Below are 22,352 nucleotides of genomic sequence, written 5' to 3'. Positions count from 1 at the left end.
CAATAACTCATACTAAATATGGTATGTTTGTTTCCAGGGGGCGTATAAAAAAGAAATTTGAGGGACTGGCTATCCACAGTCCTTGATCTGTTGCTACACAAACAATTTATGTTCTTGCCTGGATTAAATGATTGAATCAATTATGAATCAATACATATGGTATAAACATACATAGGCCTACATACATACAAGATTATTTTTAGTACCAGCATTAGAAAGCAGATAACATTATACTTAGACAGATCAACGCCAAAAGCCTAAAAAATCTAAAAAGTTGTTATCATTATAGTTGTTTCTTACTTTTATTCAGGCCAATTTGACTTAGTTTTCTCAAAATGAAAACTATTACCATAAAATAAATTGTACAAAACAGACTACCTAAAATCTAATTGATAAATAAAAACCAGTATGTGTAATTCATAAAGATAATCACAACCAGAATACTATAGAATCATTACCTTTGATAAACACACTAAATGTAACAGTATCAGTTGTATGACCATCATCTTCTAGTATAATAGAATATTTTGCTTCATCAGTCTGTCTACTTTTCTTGATCTCTAAACCAGCACCACTTTTAGAGGCATTGATAGCTGTTCTGCTATCGTCACGAATTTCACGACCTGCTCTCTGAAATTTCACTAATGGCATAGGGCGCCCTTGACAGTCTATTCCAACTGATACTCTTATAGGCTGACCTAAAATCAAATGCAGGCAATCAAATTATTTGTTGCAATCTGAATTTAATACAATCAAGTAACCTAATTTTGTGCTGACTTATTCTTCGTGCATCTCGAGAAATGATTAATAATTCACATGTATGACCTCACGTGACCTCCTTATTCGCTTGTTTTGATAAACATGGGTTATCTCTACAATTCAACCTGCAGAATTTTTCTTGTCGTTTTAAAGCCACGTCAAATTCATTATTTATTTCCAAAATATACAAAATGGCAGAATTCAGTTTTTACCAAATACCAAAGGCCGAATTGCCTTTATAATCCTGAGCTGTAATCGTAATTTCAAGTGTCGTCTGCTATAATATTTTCCAGTGAACAACTAAGGGATTCCGTGTCAGCACAAAAATTCAGTCATTTGCTTTTTAATTGTGTTGGTTTTGGACTCCCTGAGGAAGAGTGTTTTTTAGAAACACGTAACGTTGGAGGAATAAATTGTTTATTTTAACAGAAATTTTATTACTTAAAGCATCATATCTTCTCATCTTCATGATTGGTTTTGTTTAACTCTCATTTTTATTTGGAATTTATACATTATAATGTGGGTGTATAAGAACTAAATAATTTGAACCAACATTCTAATACAATTATAAACAAATTGACCTTACCTTCCACTACAACTATATTTTCAGGTTTTGATGTGAAAATAGGTCCACTTCCAGGCTTTGGTTTGCTTGATCTATCATCATCCTGAAATATTTTTGCACTCAATAAAACTTTTTACTCTTATACATGCAATCGTACATGTTGAAACAAAGTCATTCAATGCACACAATGTTCATATTTCGCATTAAACTTATGTAAAGGTATCATACAACTAAAATCAAACAGTTTGATGTCAATGGATTTTTGTGGTAAATATAAAGCCTGAACTAGATACTGAGGGTTAAAAATGGATGAAATAATTTTTTTTCAATACGAATATTCTCTCACATTCACACCTAAAGTAATGAACTAAATATGAGGGAATTTACATCTACAATTCTAATGATCCATTGAAAGTTTTTTAAGTATTTTTATTGCAGCAGAATGGGAAGACAGCTATGTTGGTAATCCAGCACATTCTTTAACTGGCCAAACTGTCTGAAAGGAAAACCTTTTTTTTTTTTCAAAGCGTTTTGAAAACCAGAGCAGACTCATAAAATTTGTTTTGTGTAAACACTGGGAAATATAATCAACCTTTTTGTTGAACTTATCTATAAATATGTATATTTGCACAAAAAAAGAAAATACATACTGTTGCATCTTTGCCTGAAATTAAAATTAGATATATTATTATATAAATTATCAATTGAAAAAATGTTACAGATTTTTTATTGAATTCTTAAAATGTATTATTTTACATTTTTATTTTCTTTCATGGCAATTAAATTATAAAACATGTGCAAAAGCAAAAAATCATTCAATGTAATTTATCTAAAAGATCTCTAAGTTAAAATATGTTCATTCAAACTAAAATTTTCCTTGTATGTTAAAAAAAGGTACATAGAAATTTGTCCAGTATTAGACTCTAATCGTCCTATTTAACTAGTCTTGGAGCCTTTTTCTCGAAAACTTTTTTCGTGTATTGGGGGCAAATTTGACTTCTATTTGGGACAATCCAATGCCTGGGGTTCCTGCAATTCAAGAAAGAGTTAACTAGAAATGATGCAGCTCCCGCAAGAGAATTACATAAAACAGCTACCACCAAACCACAATAACATAATAATATATGTTATCATAGCTTACAAGAAGACGACATTTCTAACTAAAAATTGTTGACTCTATCACATTTTGCTAAACTCCAACCATATCTCCAAATTCATGTAACCTAAAACTTCTCATTTAAGAAAAGTGGATTTAACTCCACAAGGCATCTAGCATCAAAATAATATTCTGTGAAGTATTTCCTGGACAAATTTCAATGTAACTGTTAACCTGCAAGATTTCTACTATTACTACTTACCATAGCATATATATCTAAATATACCTTTCTATAACTTATTTACCTTTGTATGCAGCTTACCTTTTGAAAATAACATCACTGGTTTAAAACAGTTATATAAAGCTATAAATTACTCCAACTTACCTTTAAAATCTTTTTTATAGTAATAGTATTTAAGGATAATCTATTAGAAATTTCAGTATGACATAAAAGATACCAGATGATTCTTTAATTTTACATAACACTAGGTTTTGTTTTGCCTCCCTATTTTATGTGTAGATTTAGCAGTAATTGTGGGAGTGTGGTTCCAGACAAGGTGTGCTAACTCTTCCTTAATGCCACTTTTCATTATGAAACACTACCTTGTGGATGCGGTGTTTGCTACATTTTTTCTTGTCATAATATTACATTTGTGATCAGGTCCCTTCCTTGAAAGTGAATAATTGTTTTTTTATCAGTGACGACCCTTGAACTTTTGAAATTCATCAGTCAAGTCGTAAAACCAACTTGAACACAATTTCATTTTTCATTTGTTTCTTAATTTTATAAACCTCACATTTAAAAAAGTAACTCTGAAAACCTTGGCAACTATCTTATATCACAAAAATTCAATTTAGCAGAGATTGCAGATAAGAACAGCCTTTTTACCAAATTCATGGAATATAAATAACCGTAATGCATCACAGTTTATGACGTAATTTACGTTAATAGAGAATTTTATTTGCTTTATATAAAATATATTCTACTAACATAAAAGTAATCATAAAAGAGATGCAAGCAAAAAGGCATTGAGCAGTGCAGTCTCTACAATTTTGATAATGCATATCATACTGATTCAAAGCTATGAAAACGTGCATGAATGTGTTTGAATTTTTCTGGAAGTTAATTAGAACTCTAGATAAATATTAATATTATTATCACCTATATTCATCAATGCATATTTCCAAAATTTGGTTGATAACTAAAACGAAGACATAGTTAGAAAGCTTATGACAACTACATTACAAAAGCATCAAATTAAATGGTGATAAAGTTTAAGTTCTTGTGATAAAATCCTCCAAAGATACGAAAAATATATAAATTATCAAAAGTTATCACTACTTGAAATGTGGCCTGGTAGAAAAAGGGATTCTAGAGGACCTAGGTATTTTTCTTACTAACATGTTAAAACAAACCTGGCAAAGGTACAAAATTAAGACATGACAGTACAAATTTTGTTGAATTACAAATTTGCAAATTAAGTCTGAAAATTCTGATTTTTATGATCTTTGATTTTTTTCTTGGTCATTTCCGACCATTTCCCAAAGTTTTTTTTAGCTCAACTCGAAAGCAGTAATAATAAATTATCAAAAACATTGCAGCTTCAAGCTCAACTCAAACGCTGTAATTATTCAGAGTTATTACATCATCAAGCATAATGACATTCAAGAGAAATTTGTGACACGTAATATTATCATGTGAGAGAGCTCTTCAAAGTTATATCATAATTTGCAAATGGCTAAAATAATGGTAATAAACATCTTGCAACACAAATGGGTCAATAGAAAGAAGCCTTGGAAGTTTTGGTAATTATTGAAAAAATTAAATTAAAAACAATAGAAAAACAAAATCGAAATTAAAAAATATGCTGTCTTAAGTTTTTTTGCCAAGCGATAGTAGTTTCTACCCATTGAGACCCATTTCGGTCATTTTATTTTGGTAAAAAGAAACCAGCAATTTAAACAACATACTGGCAAAACATTGGTAACAGCTAATGAACTTTTCACATGAGGAAGTATATCAATCATAAAATGAGTAAGTATTTCATGATAAAATGTGGCATCAGGTATCTAGAAGAGAAAGCATACCCTGCCCTCCACCATAATTGTGAAAACACAACAAAATAGTGAATTTTAAAAGTTCCTTGGACTATTTTATACATCTTTTGGTGCTAATCGTCTCACTTAATAATGATATTATTTATTTCATATCAAATTCTTGTTAATCTTTATAAAAGCTTATATACTTAAAACTGAAAAGTTAACCTCTGCAGCAATGTCAAAAAAAGGACCTTATTTGAAGTCAAAACTTGTACATACGCGTACTTAGAGCATTTCATTGATACTATTAATTCATTAGTTACATACATGAATCAAAAGAATCATCCATTAATCATATGGTCATTGTTACAGGATATCTGTAGGTTTCAGGACTATTTAAACACTTCAAAATTTCCAAATTGACATATTTGTTTAATTCTTTCGAAATTTTCTCCAACAAAAAAAACAAAACCAACCTTTCTTATTTACATGAATAGGGCTTACAAAATTGATATTGGTGAAAAATTATTTTGGTTACATCCAGTTTTATACAAATAAGTTCCAGTTGCTTTTATAATGTTACCAAGGTTACAAATTATTTAACCTGATAACTAGTCAATAAAAAATATTGTGAGATGAGAAAATAAACAAATAATACCTTCATGATCACCACCATCATCTGCCTCATAACCATTCTCTTCTTCTTCATCATTTTCTTCATCTTATTATTTATATTATATATATATATTATACACATTTAAACAGGTTTTATCTAATATTCAATAAATTTTTTACATTTTTTCTTTATTTCCTACTTTCTTTCTTTACTTATTTCCATATTCTTTAATTCTCAATTATGATAATAAATATATGTAACTAAATCTGTACTTCAGGTAAAATTGAATTTAAATATTGAGATGGTTAATGGATTAATTTAATGCTGTATTGAAAGGATGTAGTCTTCCGAATATTCACTTAATAAGCTCAATCAATATAATGCTTCTAACTATCTCAAAAATAATAAATCTGATTATTGATGAAAAAGAGCAAAATGAACAATACTAAAGTAGAAACTGATAAAATTGGCAGTGAAAAATAAACTGTCAACGATATTGAGAAAGAGATTCAACCAGATGTTAAAGTGTAAAACTTAGAAGACTATATCCCTTTAGAGTTAATGTTGATTTTCGTGTAAATCATAATTGATTATAACTACCATTTTTGCAATTCCTGCTGAAAGTTTTAAGTTAGAAAAGATTTTTAATGTTTGTTGTAATAGTAAAAAAGTGGTTACTGTGCATAATATGCCCATTTCCATGATAAATTTTCAGTATATCAAGGGCAGTCGTCAATCTGTGTCTAATCCACAAAATAATGTGGGCATATAAAATATGTTAATTGCAGATTCGGTTGTTTTCAAGAAAAGGAATGACTTGATATTGGAAAAAAAAGACAACCCAGAGTTGAACATGTGATTATTCTTTAGTTATTATATAGTTTTACATCATACTCCTGAATAGCTAATGAAATCCTGTGTGGAATGATAGAAGTTTTGTAATAGCCTACACCTTTTGAATTTAAGTTATCTTGTCCATATGTGTCCAGAATTACCGGTGTTTCAAAATGAAAATGATGTATCGTCAATTCTTGAGACTCCATATATTTTGACATGTATTCAAGACCCAAATCAACCCCTGAAAATAGCAAACCATTGTCTTTAATCCAAATAATTTACTTATCAACTGTCAGGTCAGGACCTAGTTTGTAATTCATCTCTTTGCATAAATCAAATTAATAATTGAAATACAAAAATTTATAAAATTATGGTTTATAATCAAATAACAATTTTTTTCCTAAAATATATATGTATTACATCCACTTTGATTTTCAGCAAAAGTTATTTTTTGTATCTTTTAACTGGAGTATCATCTTTGATCGCAAAATATAAATAAAAATAATAATTAAAAAAAATAAAATAAATTAAAAAGTACTTTAAGTAGTCATGAAAATATATTAAAATAACATTATGTCAAATTTGACTTAGAACTAACACATTACCCATTATCTAATTGATCTATTAGATTTATCAGTATTTTAATCAGTCAGTCTCAACATAGAATGTAGTGTTAGCATTTATTTTCTACTATCATACATACAGCATTTAGAAATATATAAAATACATACAGCATTTATATAATTTAATTTTTCTTTATCACAATTATTTTGATTATCATACATGGTAACTTGGTGATATTAATAGCTAACTCTATTCATGCCTAGATTTTCATTATTATTTTATATTATTTTCATTATTTCATGATATTATCTGTAGGCTCTTTTACTTTGTACTTCTTCAATTTATTGTCAATTACAAGTGTTAAAATGAAAGCAATTGTTTATTAGTGTTATTTTGTTAAAGCCACTCTACATGATCCTGCATTCTTTCAAAAATATAATCTATAGGGTGATGTTAATGAATAAATGTCCTATTTTTTAAACAAATTTAAACTATTTTGGACAATAAGTCATATGAAATATCAAGAGAATGACCTTTATGTCTCATCAAAACAATATCAACCTAAAGTGGATAACCTAGCTTGCTATGATGTAGAAAAGTGTTTCATTTGGGTACTTTTAACATCAAATTTAATTTTATTGGTAATTGTAACGTTTTAAAAGGACTCAATAGTTTAATTTTTAGCACATTAAAAGTGAACCTTAGAAGGATCATGTACATTGGCCTTTGTATGGCATTTATTATTTACAACAGATTGTTCCATACTTACCCTCTAATATTGTTGTCGGTTTCTTTTTATAAGATTTTGGTTTTGTTTTACTTTTATTTTTATCTTCCTCTGTAGTTTTACTTTGATCTTTACCAGAAGGTTTTTTAAGATTTTTACCTTTTTTGTTATCCTCATCATCAACAACAATTGTTGGTGTAGATTTTTTCTCTTCTGCCTTCTTTGCTGCTTGTTCTTAGGATTGGTGTAAGAGGAAAAGTCAAGAAAATCAAAATAGCCAGATACCCCAATAGGTTTTCATAAAGAAGCTATCTTTATGATATGCATTATAAATCAAATACTATAAATATCACTTAAAGCATGAACTGAAATATATTTACAACCGAATACTCTGGTATCTAAAAGTAGCACGATATATTTTGATGAGAGAATTTGTGAATTTGAGGATACAATGTAATAATAATCTAAATCAAATTATTTTTCATTTGTTTGTCAATTCAAATGCAACAGAAAATTAATTCTGATATCGATACTTTTAATAAAATTGCATCTCTGGCTAAGTTGTTTGCGAATTTATACTGAAGAAAATACAAACATTAAAAAGCAAATACATATTTAGTTGAGTCCCTCCATTTTCATTTATCCATATATATATATATACATATCTTAAATTAAAACAGGCTTAAAAGTGCGATGTCAGTATAATCTTTTTCCCGATCACTTGTCTAACTTTATACCAGAATTTTGCCACCATGAGAAAAATGAACGGGAGAAGAATAGCAAGTTTGGGTTCCTTTCCAGCAATTTTGGGAATTGTTGGGGACAAGAGCCAGTAACTGATACATTTTAAAAGCTGCATCCAAAAGACAGGGGCAGCTTTCCTTTCACACTAATAAGTGAATCAGTGTTTTCTTCGTGTTGAAAGAATGTTGCTGAAATTTGAATAAATGTTGGAAAAAGAATTGCCTTGGTATTTATTTTGTTGGAATTTGCTGACAATTTTTATTGTAAAAATACCAGAGGGATTCAAAGTTAACCACATTTGAACAACATTCTGCCAATAGTCACATGATGCGTACCTGTGGTCATGTGATTGACAGAATGGCAGCCATGGAAATGGGGAGTAAGACTTAAATCAAGAAAAAATGTATTTACTCATTAGTGCTTGGGAAATTACCCATGAATTTGGGGAACAGGTATAAATTCAGGGGAAGAAGCAATTTCTACAAAGAGCCTAAAACATTTGTCCATTTTCCCCTCAACTAATTACCAATTTTTTGTTTGAATTTGCTCAAGAGTAGACAGATCATGTTGGACAAGTGTTGGGAAAAAAATGACACAGCCCTGCTTTAAGCTCAAGAATACATTATTAAAATAACTAATTTTGACCTGAACAATGTGGGGATCCATCTTTAATGAGATCTAGCAAGAATACATTCCATCTACCGGTAATCTATTCTAAGCTCAAAACATCACTCTACACTTCCTCAAAAAAGTGCTACTGCATAAGTATTCTTTATGCTGCAAATGCTGATGGGGTTAAAAAAAAAAAACCATTCCATCACAAAATATTTGGTAGTAACTTGATATACCAGTATATAAGAAAAATACTCATAATCCCAAACAATGTCAGATAACTTCTAGTCGAATAATGAATATCAGATAATAGGCATGATTATCTGGAGAGAAAATATATTGAAAACTTCAATACAGCAAATATATATTTACCTGCTTCCTGAAATGCAAATTTCAACATTATTGTTATGGTTATAATCATATTTAATAGGTTACTTCTGTTGTTTTACTGGTTTCATGTAAATATCATAACAGACTTAAACTATAAGAGTGAACAGCTCAGAGCAACAAGACCTCAACCCTTGGATTTTGGACCTTTTGATACTTCTAGTCTGTTAGCTTTCACCTGTAGTGCTTACAATAAGCCTACAATTGGTGCACAAAAATTAAAACTGTAGGGTATTTGTAGACATTTGTATTTTGAGTTCTAATTAAGATATCCAAAAATTCCATGGTTAAATAACTTGCAAATTCACAGCTTTAAATAGAGATATGTTTCAAATTTTCAAAAAAATTTTGCAAAAAAATAAATCCGATTAATTTGTTCTCTAGCTCATTGACACCAAGTTGTGAAAGTTCAAATCCATAGTATTGTTATCAATGTTGTATAACATACTTAACACCTTGTCAATCCCGTTTAGATTTAAACTATAAATCTTTTATTTATTTCTTTAAATCTATCCAAATTTAGTGATTTTATAGCAAACCACTGTGTCACTTATCGTTAAAGAGAGAATTCTGAATGCATTCTAATAATGTAAACCATATTGATATGGGATAAATACATTTGATATTTAGACTTAAGTTGAAAAATTTCAATTTATCATTACAAAGAGAATTTTAAGGCCATTAATAATCTGAAATAATCAAGACCCTGTGTTTATTAGAGAATATGGTATAATTATTTATTTGCAAAAATGTCTGATTTTGCTAGATTATATCCGATATATCAGGATATTTAGAGATAGCTGAGGTCAAGGACAATCCACACTGATAAATTCAAGGTTATTGAAGGTCAAGGTCACAAGATATAGACTTAAATTTTCAAAAAATTCATAAAAAATTTAAAAATTTGAAATTCAAAATTCTGTTCCCAACATGTTGTAGATAAAGTTACAAGATTTTGATAGACTGCAAAATCATACAAATTGGATAATAAATGGATAACTCATTAAACTCTCAAGTAATGGTGTATGCGTCACTTTCGATTTGAATCTTTTCTTCTGAAGTGGTTTGAATTATTTATTATAGTTAATCTGTACCGTTTTTGTCTACAATTGGGAATTACACCCGAAGAAGGGTCACCCACGGTGATTTTGAGAAAACCCGGTGTTTTATATGGCCAAACTGGAAGTGTTTTAAAAATTTTGATGATACAGTTTATTTGTATTGGTATTCTGTCTATATCCTGTAATAAGGGTCTTAGGACAATGCAGTTTTATTTTTCTATAAAAAATTTCTAAATTTTAGAAGTTTTCTATTGCATTCGATGCATATTGTTACAAAGGGCATAAAAAAGCAAAGCGGAGGTAAACAAATAAGCTCTACAGACTCCAAACCAAATTTTTGTACATTATGCAATATGTCACTTCCAGTTTAGCAAAATTTTTAAATAGGATATTCTTTTTTGATTCAACTAATATTCAACTTCATTTTGTCAACAACGCTGTCAATGAATAAAAGAACTTATTTTCAAAAAAGTTTAGGTCAGGGTTCACTGGATTTGAAAAATGTCTAATTTGGCTTAATGTTTTTATTCCATTCAGATGAGTTTTTGCCCTTCATTTAGTTGAATCCTGCCAAAATCATTGTATGGTTATATGGAGAAGTGAGATAAATCGTTTTAATCAAATGTCAAATGCTGCTTTCGGCATAAGTTACCTTGTCTGGCAAGCTGTTACTTTTCTAAATGTTTGAAAAAAATACTCAAAATGCATACCTTTTTTTTCTTGGCCTCTTCAACTTTTTTCTTTTCTTCATCAGCTTTTTTAGTTTTTTCATCTTCAATAGCTTTTTTCTTTTTAGCTTCCTCTTCTTTCTTTTTAGCTTCAGATTTCTTTTTTTCCTCTTCTTTTTTTAATATCTCTTCTTCAGCCTTTTTCTTGGCCTCATCTTTTTTCTTGGCTTCTTCAGCCTTTTTCTTGGCATCATCATCAGCCTTTTTCTTGGCATCATCATCAGCCTTTTTCTTGGCATCATCCTCAGCCTTTTTCTTGGCATCATCATCAGCCTTTTTCTTAGAATCTGCATATAAGTAATAACTGCACTTAAAGGACAGGCCGATTTTTTTTTTAGTGGGATGGGAAACTTATGTGATCAAACTAATAAAAACTATTGACCAAAATCTAGAAAAACTTGTCCATGAATGTTTAGACCAAAAATATCTTGCTGTTAATTTGAAGAACACCAACCACTTAGGCATTTACTTACACCTAAATCTAAGATAGCTTGCGTTGCAAGGTAACATACGCCCACTGGCAGCTGTCAGAAATAATAAAACAGTCTTTAGTGACTAAAGTACGAATTTTCTCATATTGAATAAATTATTTATGCTGAATAATTCCACAAAATTTTTTAAAATCAATATCAATAACCCAAATACAACAAACAATTAAATCATACAGCTCTAATCAAGGGCAATAACTCAAAAAATGTTCATCAAAAATATCTCGTTAGAACTAGTCTGAGATCTTATCAATTCCAATGATCACACCAAGTTTCATCAGAATCGGTTGAAAACTGTAGCTTCTATTGTGCTCACAAACAAATTTGGACGCGTTTTTCGTAAGTTAATGGCATTAACTCAAAAACATTTCATCGAAAATGCGTCAAGTTAGAACTTGTCCGAAATCTTATCAATTTCAATGATCACACCAAGTTTCATCAGAATCAGTTGAAAACAAACAAATTTTGACGCGTTTTTACAAAGTCAAGGGCAATAACTCAAAAACCGTTCATCAAAAATGCATAAAATTAGAACTTATCCGAGATCTTATCAATTCCAATGATCACAACAAGTTTCAGAATCGGTTGAAAACTGTAGCGTCAATCCGGCTCACAAACTATTTTTAACAAATTTCAACGCATTTGAAAAAAGTCAAGGGCAATAACTCAAAAACCGTTCATCGAAAATGCGTCAAGTTAGAACTTGTCCGAAATCTTATCAATTCCAATGATTACACCAAGTTTCATCAGAATTGGTTGAAAACTGTAGCTTCAATCCTGCTCACGAACTATTTTTAACAAATTTTGACGCGTTTTAAGAAAGTCAAGGGCAATAACTCAAAACCGTTCATAGAAAATGCGTCAAATTAGAACTTGTCCGAGATCTTATCAATTCCAATAATCACACCAAGTTTCATCAGAATCGGTTGAAAACTGTAGCTTCAATCCTGCTCACGAACTATTTTTTAACAAATTTCAAGGCGTTCTAAGTCAAGGGCAATATCTCAAAAACCGTTCATCGAAAGATCGTCAAATTCGAACTTGACCGAGATCTTATCAATCTAACGCATCACACCAAGTTTTATCAAAAACTGTAGTCTCTATAGTGCTCACAAGAAACGGACGGACCGAGGTTTTTGGTTGGTGTTGGAAAAACCATTGTAGGGATTTAATCAAATTTAGAGAAATACATCTACTAGTTCTGAAGGTTACTGGAATATATCATGAAAACAATACATAGTCCAAAAAGTCTGATTTTTATGATTTTCGCCCTTTTTCGATCTTCCCGAAATGTTTCGAAAAATCGCTTTGTTTAATCTATACCCATCTACCAAGTTTTGTAAAGATAGCTTGCCAGGCAAGGTAACATACGCCCACTGGCAGCTGTCAGAAATGATTAAACAGTCTTTAGTGACTACAGTATGAATTTTCTCATGTTAAAGAAATTTTAATAGTTTGAATTCAATGATATATATATTTAATGCCATTTATTTCTACTGAGAAATACCACCAAATTTTTAAATCAATATCAATAACCCACATACATCAAATTATCGCATCAATATACATGATCACATCAAGTTTCGTCTGTCCAAAATCCATCAAGAAACCAGCTCTCTATTGTGTCCACAAACAATTCAAGAACAAGGACAATAACTCATAGTAAATATTTTTCAAATCGTCTGATTTTCAATAGGGTTCATCCTTGGGTGATTACAAACACTCACACCAAGTTTCATCAAAATCCATCAAGAAACCAGCTCTCTATCGTGTCCACAAACAATTCAAGAACAAGGGCAATAACACTTAGTAAATATTTTTTGATTCGTCTGATTTTCAATAGGGTTCATCCTTTGGTGATTACAAACACTCGCATTAATGTGTGGGCTTATAAAAAACATTCATCGAAAGATCGTCAAATTCGAACTTGACCAAGATCTCATATATATAAATGATCACACAAAATTTCATTAAAATCAGTTAAAAACTGTAGTCTCTATTGTATTCACAAACAAATTTTGACGCGTTTTTCCTAATTTTAAGGGCAATAACTCAAAAACCGTTCATCAAAAGATCGTCAAATTCGAACTTGAACAAGATCTCATCAAAATAAATGATCACACCAAATTTCATTAAAATCAGTTGAAAACTGTAGTCTCTATTGCGTTCACAAACAAATTTTGACGCGTTTTTTCCTAAGTCAAGGACAATAACTCAAAAACCGTTCATCGAAAGATTGTCAAATTGGAACTTGACCAAGATCTCATCGATATAAATGATCACACCAAATTTCATTAAAATCAGTTGAAAACTGTAGTCTCTATTGTGTTCACAAGAAATGTAGACGGTCCAACGGACCGACGGACAGGGGCGTCGGCAATATACGTCCACATTTCCATGTGGGCATATAAAAATGGAATAAAAATCAATTAAGTTAGAATTTTGACTAAAATTTCATACAAAAAGTAAGCGACAAAATATCTAGTCAGGATTTTCTGAAACTGAAGTCTGCTTGGAAGTTCTTTCGAGAATATACACCAAAATTTTGAGTTAAATGGGGGATTTCTGAAATCAAGGAGTTTTCCGCTTCACCTTCAAAGGTAATTCAAGGCTACTCAAATTTCGGAATTTTTTTAACATGTTACTATTTATAGTATTATATAAAGAAAGACAATTCAGTCCATTTATCCTGCTGATTCCATAAGACCACATGCTGATCGATCAACAGAAATACCTGATTTAATATATTCTTCAGTTGAATTGATACTATCAACAAACAATTGTTTAAATTTGTCTATACGTTTTAAAATGCCACTAATCTTTCCATGTAGTTCGCACCACTTTTTCATAATCAACAATGGCTATAATTTTCTGTTTTATATCCAGGGACACTTCAGTACGGGTCTGTTTAGAAGGCCGGTCAAAATAGAACTCAAGACCAATCAAAAGTAACAATCTATATTCTCTACAGTATTATCTATACGGTGTACAGATTGACATGAGTAAGCCCTTTGTGCGAAAGGCAATTGGTGATAAGTGATTGAGATGACCATATGTTGGATTATAAAGCTTTTTCTGAACAACTTGTAACTTGTAATACACAAGAAAGAAATCAATGACTGTTTTTCATTGATATAAGTTTGAATACGACAAATTTTTGTATTTTATACATTACTAGAAAAAAATAATCTGCATTGGTAAATTAATAATTACCTTGTACTTGTAGACTTGCCATAGACATACCACTTCCATAAGCATTCTTTACTTCAACTGTGTATTCACCTATATCACTTTTACTAACTTTTGGAATGTTAAGACGACAATTTCCCTTCTCATATGTTATTTTATAAGGGTCTAACTTAGACAAAACTTTCTTATTTTTTAACCATTTTACTTCAACTGGTTCAGAGCCCTTGATAACAGCGAGAAACTCTGCACCTTCTCCTTCAGCTGCTGTCTAAAATCATAAAGATAAGAAGTGGGTAAAAATACCAAATTATCACAATCTGTCTTTTTATGATATTAAGGTTTCATTCTATGAAAAAAAGGTCAGCTACAGCAAGACAACCCAGTTTTATAATACATGTTTTTTTATCTTCCGCATTCAAAACAAAGGATGTGTTTGTTTAGATCGTACGATATGGCATGATTTGCAAACCCTACAGCCGTTTGTGGGGTTTAATGGTGGTAGGGGGGAATTAAGAAATCCTTTGTATTGATGCTTATGGTGCAGATTTTATGGCCTATATACAAACTATTGTTCATCCATCCATTTTCAGAAGCAGGTTATGATGCAAGATTAACAGCACCTAAATCACTTGCCCTTAACTAGTCCAAAACATCTGCCCCTATTCCAACCTCTGATAGATATAGTGAAAGACAAAATAGCTATCTGCAGGTAGAATAGAGGCACTGTTACATAAATTCTTTAGTCTGGTTTTGATGAACAGAAGTCAACTGTTTCTGATTGAGAATGTCATTTTTTACATGACCAATTGCTTGGTATACATTGCTGTTTGGCCATAAATTACTATGAACTGGGATGAAAATGTAGGCTATTGTATTGAAGTTATTGGATGTATAAAAATAGTTCATTACCTGTGGTGTCAATTTCTGTGTAAAAACAGGGGCATCTCCTTTTGGTTTTAAGGCTAAAATGAATGAGTCAACATGAAAATATCTGATATTTCACAAATCTAAATAAGATTTCCATCTAAAACAGGGGGGGTTTTGGCTAAAACATTCATCTGCTGACTCGGGAGGAGTAATGCCAAAGTAAAGAAATTCGGTATATATTATATTCAACATTTCCTGATACTAACAGCATTATTTTTTTTTCAGATCAACTGACACTTATTGAGGTCATCAGGTTAGGTCAAAGGTTATTGACATTGTGAAACAAGAGCGGTTTGTCTTTTGGCTTAAGCAGACGAGAGGAACTAGTTGAGCTGTCTGCTTCAGGCGATAGCTCTTGTCTGCAGTGGAAAAAGTTATGAGAATGTTGCTTGAAAGGCAGGCAGCTCGGCTAATTCCTTTAGTTTGCGGTGGGCTTAAAATAAAACAGAATAAAAGTTAAGTCTAAGACTGGAATGTTTCAAAATTAATCTTATTAATATGTGGCATGTCCAAAGAGGCCAAAACAAGCATGTGACATTAGCAACATCATTTTGAACTCATACTATCATGATATAAATTGCATTTGTGTGACAATAAACTCTGAACCCTCATCACAATAATGCTGAAATGAGATGAAAAGAAATGAGTAAGACATCAAGACAAAGCAAGATAGCTAATTATGACATACCTGCAACATTGACAGCAGCAGATATCGATGCCTCTCCTCCCTCATTCTTAGCAACCATTTTGTATGTTCCCGAATCTTTATCATTAAACTGAAATATAAGCATCAAGGCTAAAGAGGTCCATACACCTTAAATAAAATCATCAATATTGTGTCTATATTGATGACAAATAATGTCAATAATCATCATTGAGTCAATATATTGACAGATCAAAATCATTTTGATTTTTATTGACAATTCATCAATATAGTAATAGATTCATACATAATATATAATCAGTTATTGAAACACACTATTGACCTTGTGTGGAGAATCTGTCAATAAATTGCATCAATATATGCAGAATTTCAATGAAAACTCACCAAAGTGTTGATGGCAAAATGAACGTTGTGTGTGGACATTTTCTGTCAAGGTATTGAGTCAATAATATTGATAGTTTTATTGAACATGTATTGACCTCTTTTCACAAACATTCTGCCAATATTAGACTGGTCATGTGATGCAACTTACGGTCAATGGCACTGATTCACTCATTAGTGCTTGGAGCAGTTGCCCCTGTTTTTAAGTCACCGTCTTTTAACATGTCAATGATCAAGGGAAGAAGGAAAGTCAGACTGCTCAAATGTCATTTTTCTCCAATATTTTTCCAACATGTTGATGAAAAGTAGGCAGATCATGTTGGATAAATGTTGGGAAAAAGTTGATGGTGTCAATGTAACTGTAATGTAATATTGAGTATAGGTTTTAGTGTTTGAGCACATTATCTCAATTATCAATTTGTGTTGGAGAATTGTTGATGATGTAAACTGATAGAATCCAAAATGTTTACTCCATTTATGGAATATTGATAAATGGGCTGACACCTTTATAATGCACAATGTTGATGTATCATCAATACATAGCATGTCAGTTTTCAATATGACACATTTCAGTCGGGATGTATACCCAAAAAAGTCCATTTATCCTGCTGAGAAATTCTAATTGGTTATGCAATACCATATTGATTAAGGTAAATGAATCTGATTCAAAAGCATAAAATTGTCTTCGAAAATGTGACCTCTGTATACACATTTATACACTACATACACTACACCCCAACCAACAACATTAACGTCACATAAAATAAAAATTAGATTTGATTTGCCCCAATGTTGAGTAAACACTTATATCAACTACTTACATTGTTAATTTGAAGAGAACCATAGTACAATCCACCTTCTTCTACTAAATTACTCTGAAAGCGTCCAGTGTTAGGTAATGGTGTATTACCAAACATCCATTTGGTATCAGGTTTAGTGGGTGACTTCATAGCTTGACTAATCATAATAACTTTACCATCATCTTCTAATCTTATATTAGGCTTACCTTCCAATTTGGGAGCATCTACCTTAGGTCTGTACCATAAAGAAAATAGATAGTTGAGACGTATATCTTCTTATAAGGCATATTATAGAACATACATTTCTTTAAGTGAATTTTCTACATTTTTATATTTTTTATCTCGGAATCAAAATTGCAATAATGTCTTACTTTTCTAAATTTAACGTGATATTTGCACTACTTTCACCATTACTATTTTTAGCTGTTACTTTATACTGACCACCATCATCTGGAGTAAAATTCTGAAAAAAATCAAATAAAACAATAGCAACTTGATAGTTATTAGTTTACTCAAATATAACTGATACATTCAAAATTTATGAAACATCTATTTTGATATGCTAGAATTGTGAATAAAATTTACACTTCCATGTGTTTCTCAAAATGAAAAAGGTATAAGTCAGTAGCCCTTTTTGAGTAATAATAATTCCACTGTGGATGATTTGTTTAAGGTGTCAGAAATTTTTTCATTTTTTTCTTGGTGTACATCCAGGCCATGCAGCACACCTCTTGCAAAATTGTGAATTCTTGTAACATCAATGATTGGATTGTAATTGTGAATACAGCAAGACAGAAAATCAGGCATAGAACCTACATTGTGTAGTTTAATACCACAAAAAAGATGGTTTGTTCCTAAAAAGAAGTTGCCCCCTCATGGCTAAAACATGATTGTCCTATATAGGACAAACAGTTTGTCAGGTATGTAATCATATCTCAACACAAAATTCTTGGAATAGTACCTGATCTGTTACTGTATAATAGGAATAGAGACTAATTGTAGCAGTCAAGTTTTGTGATTGATTATGAATCCAATAAATTTACATTTTGTTGGTCGTTTTAGAGAAAAAAATAACAACTGCCTAAAAACCTAAAAACCTTGATATCATTGCTGGATATTATGCCACATTACAGATAAATAGAGCTTCTATTACTTTCAAGAACAGATTCTGATGCTAAGGTCAAGGGCAATTTCTCAAAACAGTAAATCATTTCAGATATCAAACTTCCCCACATTCTTTTTGATCACATAAAATTACATCAAAATTTTATGTAAAGACTAGCGTTTAAAACAGATTTTGAAGAATTAAAAAGATTTATACAGTCGACCGTTATTTATCCTTAGCCAAGGGCAGTCTCTGAAAAAGTGGCAGTTTAAAAGGGTTAGACCTGCTATTTCCAAGTGGGCGGAGTTCGTCTTGATCCTGACCAAATACAGTACAACATGATGTGTCTTGGCGCTTTAAGGGGTGACAAAAAAGCATTGATTACAAAAGCTTGTGCTGCCAATATGCAAGAAAACGAAAAATTTTCATTTCTGTATGTCTAAGAAAGAAAGAAGGTAAGAAACAAACAACTATGTTTTGCTAAGGTAACAACTTAGATTCCCTGTTAAGGATTCTATTTACAAGCTATTCCAAAGCCAAACCTCTTGGCATTGGTCTTTCCAAGATAATCCATACCCATTTACTGCTGGGTCAGACTTTCACACGCTGATAATGATTGTGAGATAGAGACATAACCAAGCAAATGATGTCAAATAAGGAACCAACGCTCTAACCGACTGTGCTATAGAACCTAAAAACATAATTGGAGCTTTCTTGAAATCCTTTGCCCAATGATTTTTTTTACCTCCACTGACACGAGAGCAGATATGTAATTGATGACTCACTATTCTAGCCAACATTGTGCACAGTGTAAATGGTCTTTGTGAAATAGCGTTTCCTTTTACCTGACTGCAAGTATTGGGAATCTGTTCAACCAGTCTTATATTCCCTTTTAACCAAAGATCATAATATATGGAATATTACTATATAATAACGGTTTTATTAAAAATATTTTCAAAACATTCAGCGACTGCCTGCCTATTAACAATTTTTTTTTGGTTAAATTTGTAATGCTAGCTTAATGTATCAGGTGTTCTGTTTTAATGTAAGATTTTATTCTTCCTGCAATTAATACTTTTCACATTTGTTGAGGTTTCTGTTTTTTTAATGAGGAGCCCTATCTTTTTATTGTTACTATAGAAACAAAAGGGGAAATTTAAATTGATGTTAAATACAATTAAGTTGGCATACCATTATTTCTAATTTGATAACATAATTTCCATTCTTTTCAACTACAGAAGATATCAGTCTTCCTCCTAATTTTAGAGCACTGGTTCCTTTAAACCATGTTACATCAGGTTTAGGAGTAGCTTTACAAACACATTCAAATGTTAACTTTTTAGCATCTTGGTTGACTTGAGGTTTTCCAATAAATTGTGGAGCTTCCCCATTTCCTTTCTTTTCTGCACCTAAAAATATCAAATAATTTTTGCAAGGTAAGATATTGATACAATGTAAGAAATGCAAAAGGAAAATTTAAATAATTCCTATTTTTTGCAAAAAGTGAAAACAAAACAACAACAAAAATTTCAACAATAGAAAAACAAGGCAACTTTTCAGATTGCCATTTCACATTTCATTTATGAAGATTCATTGTTGATGTATTGAACAACTGATTCAATGGATAGAAAGGCCCATTAAGTCCCATTTACACGGAAAAGTTGTACAGCAAGCCATATACAGCTTTTGTTAATGTATACCTTGTCGGTTTACAAAGTATATCAAGTTTCATGAATCACTCAAATTGGTTCACATAAATTCCTACCAAAATGGAGAATGACCTTTTAACCTCAAGCTCCCCTCAATTGGTCAGAGATAAAAAGTTGCTTAGAACTTGCTGTTCAGAATATCCTGACAGGATATCCTTCAGTGAAGCATTTGCAATTTTGCCAGTCGACTGATATTTATAATTAAAAGTAAATGTAAGTTACTGCTAGTTTGTTCAGTTGAGGTAGCGACTGGTTATCATCTTAAAATTTCAATCAATAAATGGTCCTAACATTCATATCATCAACTTATTTCTTTTCAATAATAATTTTACTCTATAGTGAAATAAATATTTATTAAATCAGGGCTCAGTTAGTTCAGTTATTCATTGATCACATGATTCACATTCTTCCATAATTTATAGTACAGGAATTATACAAAGCATTGTTTCTGCCTGCTGTGTTCATTTCTTTTAACAATTCTTTTACTATAAATTAAGGAAGAAACTGAAGCACACGATTTAGGTGAAAGTGCACACGTGACAAGTGAGACACTTCAGTCATTTCTGCTTTGAAATGTCAAGAAAATATGTGAATCAGGAGAGAAAAACAATGAATAGCTGAACTTAATGAGTGATTCAATAAATATTTATATTGTTATCCTTATATTGAAAGGAAAAAAGTGGATGACATGAACGTTAGGGTCATTTATTGATAAAAGTTTTAATATGATAAACAGTCTGTATTAAACAACTAATCAAGCTAAGAGAGACTCACCTTTAGTTTTTATTATAAATATCAGCAGACTGGCAAAATCTCAAATGCATCATCGAACTTCCAAAAGCTATCCTTATCCTGTCCACAAGTACCAGTGGTACAGAATGTTCTATCCCAAACTGTGAAATATACAACTCTTTGAAGTTGTAGAATACAGTGTAATAGCACTGTGTACTTGGCAAAGGCTTATGCATCTTGCTTTACCATGTAAATGGGCCATAAAGCAAGTTGTTTATACACATACTATGCAGCTTCCAGGAGTTGTATGAATTTTGCGTGGGTATTGTTTTTTGGATAATAGACAATCAGACATGCCTATTGGTAAAGACAAACACAGATATTTTTACAAATTAGATACTAAAAGGGATTGTAAAGAAGTTTTCTAAATTTGGTATGTGAATCAGAGCACTGATAGCATCAATTCTAATTTTCATCAATCAGGTGTCTGTGTTTGCTGAATTCCCCTCAAACCCAGAGTTTGACATCATCAAATCAAGCACTTTGTTTTAATGTCTGATAGGAAATTGGAAAGGTGCAAACTGATGCTTTCAGTGTCCCCGATACACATAACAAATATAGAAAACCTCCTTACAAACCCCCCAATAAAAGCTTCACATTGTGGGAACTTCTTTTTCATGTAAATCCAAACTCTTGCAACATATATCATAATCTTTTCTACCACCGACATAACTTATTTCCTCCAAAAGAATACCGCCAAATTTTAAATTATTTTCTTCTGACTGACAAATTATAAAATTTTTACTTTATTGTAAATAAACTAAGTTACATCCATTTAAATTTCTTATGAGATTTAACAATGTTCATATTCCACTGAAGGATAAGTCTAACCCATTGGTTCAATAGACTTTATGCCGAGGTACCTCCAGGTTTAAGAAGTGCTCCATGTTTGTCCAGTAGATGCAAAACATGTCCCTTTATATCAGAAACTCATTATTTTGTAAGCAACTCTACGAATAAAAGGTACCCGATCCAGGAACATCTAACATGTGAACATTCGAATGTAATATATTTAATTTCATGCAAGAAATGCCCCAAACAATATGTAGGAGAAACTAAGAATAATTTACGAACTCGCTTTATTGCTCATAGGTCAGACATCAAATTAAAGAAAGACAAGCCTGTTTCTAATCATTTTAACCTCAACGACCATTCAATAGACGATCTCACCCTAATCCCAATTGAGCGTATAGAAATTGACTTGCCCGAAGATGAAACTACCAAATTCCAGTACCAATCACACCGTCGACGACCATTATATCCGCTACCAAACCGTATTATCACCAAACCAAGGACAAATCATTATGGAAGCTACCTGCTCTAAAGAAATCTACCTTAATAATTGGATCATCTAACCTGAATCGAATTACCAAAACCAGTTCAGACACCGAAATGCATTCTTACCCCGGTGCCCAAATCCATCACATACAGTCAATCCTGGAATCATACGACCATGATCCCAAACTTACTACCATTATTCTTCATGTAGGCCTCAACAACCGTGATCAGATACCAAAGACCTCCTTTAACCAAGCCCAGAAATTAATCGCCACAGCCAACA

General features: G+C 31.3%; 1 protein-coding gene across 1 annotated transcript in view; it reads right to left on the bottom strand.

Moving 5' to 3' along the window:
• Window positions 1-22,352, bottom strand: part of LOTGIDRAFT_233357 (hypothetical protein) — a gene marked incomplete at both ends in the record, with an annotated part of 50,047 nt that overhangs the window by 5,416 nt on the left and 22,279 nt on the right. Inside the window, 13 exons of the mRNA XM_009059217.1 lie at window positions 459-698; window positions 1,346-1,427; window positions 1,975-1,988; window positions 5,119-5,181; window positions 7,247-7,438; window positions 8,933-8,939; window positions 10,719-11,023; window positions 14,438-14,681; window positions 15,323-15,375; window positions 16,029-16,116; window positions 17,207-17,420; window positions 17,557-17,648; window positions 19,482-19,699. Of these exons, the coding sequence (XP_009057465.1) occupies window positions 459-698; window positions 1,346-1,427; window positions 1,975-1,988; window positions 5,119-5,181; window positions 7,247-7,438; window positions 8,933-8,939; window positions 10,719-11,023; window positions 14,438-14,681; window positions 15,323-15,375; window positions 16,029-16,116; window positions 17,207-17,420; window positions 17,557-17,648; window positions 19,482-19,699 (1,812 nt within the window). The remainder of the gene's footprint in view (window positions 1-458; window positions 699-1,345; window positions 1,428-1,974; window positions 1,989-5,118; window positions 5,182-7,246; window positions 7,439-8,932; window positions 8,940-10,718; window positions 11,024-14,437; window positions 14,682-15,322; window positions 15,376-16,028; window positions 16,117-17,206; window positions 17,421-17,556; window positions 17,649-19,481; window positions 19,700-22,352) is intronic.

This window comes from Lottia gigantea (assembly GCF_000327385.1).
Source record: "Lottia gigantea unplaced genomic scaffold LOTGIsca_38, whole genome shotgun sequence".
Classification (NCBI taxonomy): Eukaryota; Metazoa; Mollusca; class Gastropoda; family Lottiidae; genus Lottia; species Lottia gigantea.
The sequence above is the reverse complement of the archived record's forward strand: the minus strand, read 5'-3'. Positions and strand labels throughout refer to the sequence as shown.